The sequence below is a fragment of the Ursus americanus genome, chromosome 7 (assembly GCF_024610735.1).
Source record: "Ursus americanus isolate L20-20 chromosome 7, mUrsAme1.1.p, whole genome shotgun sequence".
Lineage (NCBI taxonomy): Eukaryota > Metazoa > Chordata > Mammalia > Carnivora > Ursidae > Ursus > Ursus americanus.
The window spans coordinates 85,080,183-85,086,777 of record NC_142133.1 but is presented as its reverse complement, the minus strand read 5'-3'; the positions used below and the strand labels follow the sequence as shown (position 1 = coordinate 85,086,777).

Genomic DNA, 6,595 nt, shown 5'->3' with positions numbered 1-6,595 from the left:
GAGAAGCCGAGTTACTCTCAACAGATCCCCCGAACATGAACACAGGCACCGCTGGGGTTTCTGGAAACTTCTAGGTTCAAACACCCTCCCCCACTGCCAACGCCTCACGGTTTGGGGTTAGAGGATGCTTGTCTCCCTGAACTCAAATGACCTCGAACCCACAACTTGAGGATCAAGCATAAAACATGCTCTCAACAGCTAAAGAGCCACAAAGCCGTCTGGTCAGGGACTTTGTTACCATCGCTGTGATGCTGGAGAGCGCCTGGGAGGGCAGCCTGGAGGAGGAGGAGGAGGAGGAGGAATGGGAACGAGTGGGAAGCACACCGGGCCGCGGCTCAAGACCTCTGCTCACTGCACCAAGGGCGGGCACCGCATCCGGACTCCCCGACCCGCTGTCCACCCACAGGAGGCCCGCCACAGTGTCCCCAGCCACGGGGGCCACGTCCCCCCGGCGGCAACCACAGGACAAGCCCAGGCCCACCCGAGCACCCGACGTGCGCCGTCCTGCCGAGCCATCTCCCGCCTCTCGGCTTCGGCAGCGGGAGTCACGAGGTGTAAAACCAGACAGAACACAATGTGCAAATCAGACAAGTTCCCGAAACTTTGTCTCAACAGCACATACGTTGTTTTCTAAATATGAAATATCTTTAAGATGCTCTTGTTGAGCTCACTGAACACACGTGAGAACCCTGGTGACTCCCTTGGCAAATACGACACAAGCGTTGAGGTCATCTGGTGCGTAATTGCGCACACGGAGGCAGGTGTGAAGTGTTGTCAGAGACAGCGGAAATGCTTCTATGCCTTTTTCAGTTTTTAAAGCAAAATACAAACGATCACTTTTTGCCAGTTTTACGCGACCAGTTTCACTTAAAGTAGGTGAACGGGGCCCATTCCCTGCCCCCCCTGCACAGCGCTGGGCGGGGCACACCCGACTGTCTCTCACTGGCGGAGTGGCAGGTGGTCCGCGCGAACTGAACCCTTCCGGTGTCCTGCGCCGTGGCTTTCTCGGCTCAAGGCTCCTCCAGCCCAGCGGACTGGACTGTGGACCCCGCTCCTCCTCGCTCCTCCCAAGGAAGGGGTCTCGGCAACACCCGTGTCTGTGCCAGCTCAGAGCAGGCCGGAGGAGAGCTTCCCCCACCCCCGCCCACCCCAGACCCACTGCCTGTCCTTCCAGGGGCTGCCATCCTAGGTGAGCCCGGCACTCGGCACAAGTGAGGCCGGCACACGGCACGGGTGTTTCCTCCGGTGAGGCCGAGCAACGTGAGGTGGGTCCAGTATCCACCGGCACCTCATCCAGAGTTCCTGGCGACCTTCGGCCGACGCGCTGTCGCCGCTGCACCCAGACACCAGCTCCCCAGGCTCCAGCACATGGCAACCCTGACAGAGTTGAGCTTAAGTGGAACGGACAACCTGCTGATGTCATACAAACTATGACCCCTCAGCACGACACGTGTCTGGCAAAGCCAGCTGAATTCTGGAAGAGTTGCAAAAAGGTGGCTTCGAGCTCCCCCGTCCCCGTGAGGGTGAAGCCCGTCCATTCCCGCTGCGCGGCTGAGACCAACAGACACCCCGCTAAGGCAGCCAAAGACGGACGGCTGCCACTCCCGTAACTCGGCATGCTCCTGAAAGCAGCTCACGGGTCAGATTCTGAAGCAATTTGGCAAATTTAAGAAACTCATTTAATTTTCCCTAGTATTTAAATGTTCTTCTCATGGTGACTGTCGACAGTAGTGACCTTCCCCAGGCCCCATGAAGATGCCCCAATCCTTCCAGTTCTCCTTGGAGCTGCGTCCTCCCTCCCACCTGCACCCAGAGCCCGGAGCAGGGACGGGTGTCACCTCGCCCCTGAGACATGGCCCCCTGGAGGACCCTCCCTGCCGCCGCGTGTGTCAACCGAGGTCACACAGTCCCTCCGACAAGGACACGTCCTCATCCACAGCACGACGCATCCAGGGACAGGGGCAGCCGCCACAGGCTCCCGAGACCCCACTCCACCTGCCCAGAGCCAGCCCCTCGGTCCCGCGAGAGCATCCAGGCCGCCTGGGAGGACAAAGCCCACGTTGACGAATCCTCTTCCTGCTTCTCCTGTCTCACATTTTCACAGGACACAGTGCCCAGCGCAGCCCCGCTCTCTCCAGGAGCTGTCTCCTTCCCCACCTGCTGTCGGCCTCGCGGGGCCTGCAAGCGGCCGCCCCGACGACGGGCTTGACGGAAAGAAGAACACCAGCCTCCATTTGAAAACGTGGCCCATTTATTTGAACTGACGGCATCGTTACATAGTGCAAACGCTTCTTTGGTAATGAGCTGATTACAGTGAACACAGAAAGGCACGTGGCTGTTGGCAACAGTTAGAAAGTAAATAAATAGGGACACTCGCGTTGCGTGGCCGCGATCCCCCCGCAGCGGCCGCCAAGGGTCCCTCTGGGCCCTGCCCGCAGCTCGGACACCGCGTGTGAGATGAAACTGGGGACCCTGCGACATTCCGCTGCAGTTACAGACCTTCATCGTGAGTGACAGACAGCCTCTCTCCTGCCAAGAGAACACAGTCCAAGCCACACGTTCTAACCCGCGTGCGTGTGCCTGGGTAGCAGAGCCACACGGCCACCTCCAGACATGCTCGGAACGTGGGGTGTGCAGTCATCTCATACCTGAGCAACCTGCATACCCATTACGCTGTACACACGGTTACCTACTCTCTCACTGACAGAAATCCGTTCTAAGATTTGGTTATTATGGGACTTGGCATCTCCAAGAAGTCCCATGCCCCACGAGACACCAACTTAGTATCTGCCGTTTAACAATCCGAGGACAAGAAGTCAAGTTGGCCGTGTTTAAAGCCACTGTGGACACTCTCACGACCGGACTGTTAACCCCACCCCACGGTCGTGGCAGCCTGGCCACAGAGCCTGGCGTCTCTTGCTTCCGGAAGGATGCCCACGCCAGGCCCAGACTGGGCTCTCAACCTCGATCGCCAGGAGACCTGCCTCCCGGCCACCACGGTGACGGCCACCACAAAGCGCCCCACCCTGGACTCGCCGTCACATACTGAGACCATCTGTGTTCCTCGGGGGTCCTTGCTGGCAGGGCAGGGGGGCCCTGCGTCTGTGATCAGCTCGGCGCCCGCACGTGGTGGGCACTCCGCTACATGCTTGGCTAACTGAGCTTGCGTGTCTGGGGACACGTTTCTCAGGACACACGTCACTTCATATCCAGAACAAAATAGGAGGTTCCGGTCGATTAAGAAGAGAGAGGCCATGAGGTATGATAGTTGCTTTTCTCTGAATTCTAAGATAACTTTTGCATAGTAGAAGTGATTTCTCTGCCATTCCTAACACCTAAACATGGGCGAAATTTCATACGTCATGCATTTTGAAAATACAAATGAGGTAAAGGGGTCGATTTTATTTCTTTAAGGCACTCGCACAACCTGAACTTAGGAAGTCCCCAGCACCTGACTCCTCCGTGGGGAAGACGTCCTCGGCGCTCCGGCTGGACACAGAGCCCGGCATGTGCCGTGGGCGACTGGCAGGGACGCAGGCCTTCAGTAGGAACGGGGCTTCACATTTGGTCCACGCTGGGCAGCGTCACACAAGCCGTAGTGAAAACCAACCTGTTCCTGCCTTTCTGCATGCGGCCTCATCCCACTCTCACGGGCGAGGTGCTGGAGTCGCAGGCGAGCGGACGCCCGAGCAGCAGGGCCGTCCGTTCCGGGACGAGATGCTGGCCCCACCGCCCACACCGTCACCCCGGCTCTCCTACAAGTCTGTCCATCGGCCACACACAGCTTCCCTTCCCACCGCGGCGTGCGTCCTCCCGGCGGCTCCGTGACGCGCCCTTGCCGCAGGGGCTCGTCTGCAAGCTCCAGGTGTCAGAACCAAGCGGGACTCACTTTTGGTCGAGAAGAAACGGTATGGAATCCAGGGAAGTGAATTTAGGAGCCTAAATGACTTAATTGTGCAATTTAATAGTAGCACCAATATTTCATTAAAAACATTAAATAAAAAACCTGAGAATCTAACGTGAAGTTAGGACGTGTGTCCATGGTTTCTCCTCTGTGAATGCTCTGGTCTAAGCACCTGCGCTCCACTGAGACAGAAGGGGTCCCTCCCGTCCACACGCCCCGTGCCGGCCGTCGGTCTCGAGGACGTGTGGAGGGCCCCGAAGGCCTCGCCGAGCCTAAGGCTTCTTCCCTGTGCCGTCTCTCGGGCAGACCGGGCAGCAGGCCCCACGGGCTCTCACAGGAGCTGGGCAATCGGCAGGCTGGCAGGCCTCCACGAAGCAGGTGACCTGCCCGTCCTGGAGGAGAGAGGCACCAGGACCCGTCAGTTCCTGGGGTACACGGCCCATGCATCACCCCCCTGCCTGTCTGCCCTTCCCACCGTGTGCCGGTCTGAGCTCTTTGGTGCAGTTTGCAACCGACAGCTGATTGTCCCCCTGATAATTGCTGCAGACACCCTGCACTTCTTCCAGAAGGTTCCCGCCCCTCACCCTAACTGTCCTCCCACCCTGAAGACAGCTCAGGACCACAAGCTCAGCACAGCCCCCTGGCCCCACACCTGGGACCCTAGGATCATGTCCCAGATGTCCACCAGAAGAAGGACAAAGTAGGAGAGGCCACAGGGAACCATGCGGTCCCCACTCTGCTCTGCCATCCCCAAACAGGTCAACCACCAGGGACCCTGGAGTCCTCTTCCCATCCCCGGACCAGGAAACACATCCCTTTCCCTGAAGCTCTGGCCTGGACACCGCGGCCACCATGGCACCTCCATCCACTTTCCCTGGAGACCGAGGACCGGTGGCAGGCCCACCCTCCTCGCAGGTGCAAACACCGTGTGGCTCCCTGGGGCGGTGGTGCGCAGGCCCACCTTGAACGGAGCCCTGGGGGAAGAGCCCCCCACTTCCAAGCAGGGCCACCTGCCTCGGAGTGAAGTTCACGCCCCCAGGTCCCCCGGCAGAGCCGCATACTCACGCGGCACTCGCAGACGGAGCAGGCGTCTCGCTTCCACTTGGCACCGTTGGCGTGAGGCTCCCCGTCGGCGTCCATGCAGTCCCCGGTGCTGAGCCGGGACTCCAGCCTCTTTATCTGCAGCAAAGCAGAATGTGCCTGCTCACGAGAGGCGAAGGTGTCAGCTCTGGGTGCACCTGTGCCTCCGGCTCGGCAGGGACGCTGCAGAAACCTCCGGGACAGCCCGGTGGGAGCACTGCGCGCCCGGCATCACGGGGGGCACAGGCTGCAGCATACAGCCGCTGCAGGGAAAGAGGAGCCCAGAGGGGACCGGAGGACAGGCTCCCATGGGACCGTAAGCAGGAACCACCCAGACGAGAACGTCCTGCACGGAGACTCCCGAACATGGGCGGCCGTGACCGGCCACCAACCCCAGCCGCGGGCCTCCCAGGGGCGCCCCTCCCCCGTCCCTGCTGCTGGCTGCCGACGCTGACGGCGGCCGGACGTGCTTGTCTCTGCACCGTGGAGGGTCCGGCAGCCCCGCAAAACCCCCACCTCATCTATCAGTCCTCCGGTGGGGCTTCCGTCCCGACCCCCACGGAGGAGAATGGAAACAATCGGGTGCGACCACCTAACCAAGTGTCTGCAGGCGGGGCGTCTGCTCCCATCAAGGACGGAGCGCCAAGAACGGATTCACACGCGGACCTCCCGCGTGCTCCTGGCGGTTAAACGTCCTCCATCTACTCCGTGTGACAGTGTGCCGATCACCGCACGGCCTCCAAGCCGCACAGGACCACATGGTGCTCGCGGTCCGGGTCACCTTGCCCCGCGCATTCTGCATCTGCCCCGCCGGCTGCGTGGTGACCCGAACAGCATCAGCCCAAGGCACGGGCACCGGCAGGTCTCAGGTGCGGCTCTGAAGGGAGCGGCTCTTGCCCGCGGGCCCTTGTTAGCATCACTGATCCTGACGTCCCCAGACCTCAGAACTGTCTTCCAAATCGTGAGGGCAAGGAGGGTCCCTGCGGCCACGGGAGCGGCAGCCACGGGCTGGGCAGGGCTGCTGGGGAAAGGGGGGGGGGTCTCTCCTCAGTGGCTGCTGACCGAATTTCAGCGTAAAGCCGGAAGATGCGAAGACAAACCTCGCCGTCTCCCTGGGTGGCGATGAGGGTATGACCACCACTGCGTGAACCAGGCCCGGCCGCGCACAGTAAGAGACGCCCGCCAACTTCCCACCAGCTCCCGGGCGGCAGTCACAGCAGATGCTCCACCGGCTGCCCAGACAGCTGCCCTGCCCTGAGATGTGGGGGCGCCTGGAGGGAACGGCATGCGCACCAGTTATTTTGTCCTGCAGGTGGAAGAAGCCACAGACGAGTCCCAGGTGCTGGCGGGCTCGGGGGGCTGGCGGGCTCGGGGGGCACTGGTGGGCACGGGGCAGCCGACTGGCCTCAGGGCCACCCTGTCCTCCCTCCTGCCTCTGCTCACACTGAGCCATCTGCAGAGTGCAACCTCTCCCTCCTGCGTGCCCCTCACCTATGCACACTGCGTGGTCACTGGTCCAGCCGCCCAGCCCGGAGTGACCGTCTCTAGGATTCACAGCACCTGCCTGCCTGGCTGAGCCCCCGGGACGCCCTGTGCCTGTCACAGCCTGGC

At 61.1% G+C, this 6,595-nt stretch overlaps 1 protein-coding gene across 3 annotated transcripts in view; it reads right to left on the bottom strand.

Moving 5' to 3' along the window:
• Positions 1–2,233: 2,233 nt before the first annotated feature.
• Positions 2,234–6,595, bottom strand: part of PXDN (peroxidasin) — a 69,882-nt gene continuing 65,520 nt past the window's right edge. For all 3 annotated transcript variants that reach the window (XM_045788889.2, XM_045788890.2, XM_087863900.1), the window contains 2 exons: positions 4,970–5,083; positions 2,234–4,296 (listed from right to left, as the gene is read on the bottom strand). In XM_045788889.2, coding sequence (XP_045644845.1) covers positions 4,177–4,296; positions 4,970–5,083 — 234 coding nt within the window. In that variant the 3' untranslated portion in view covers positions 2,234–4,176. The remainder of the gene's footprint in view (positions 4,297–4,969; positions 5,084–6,595) is intronic.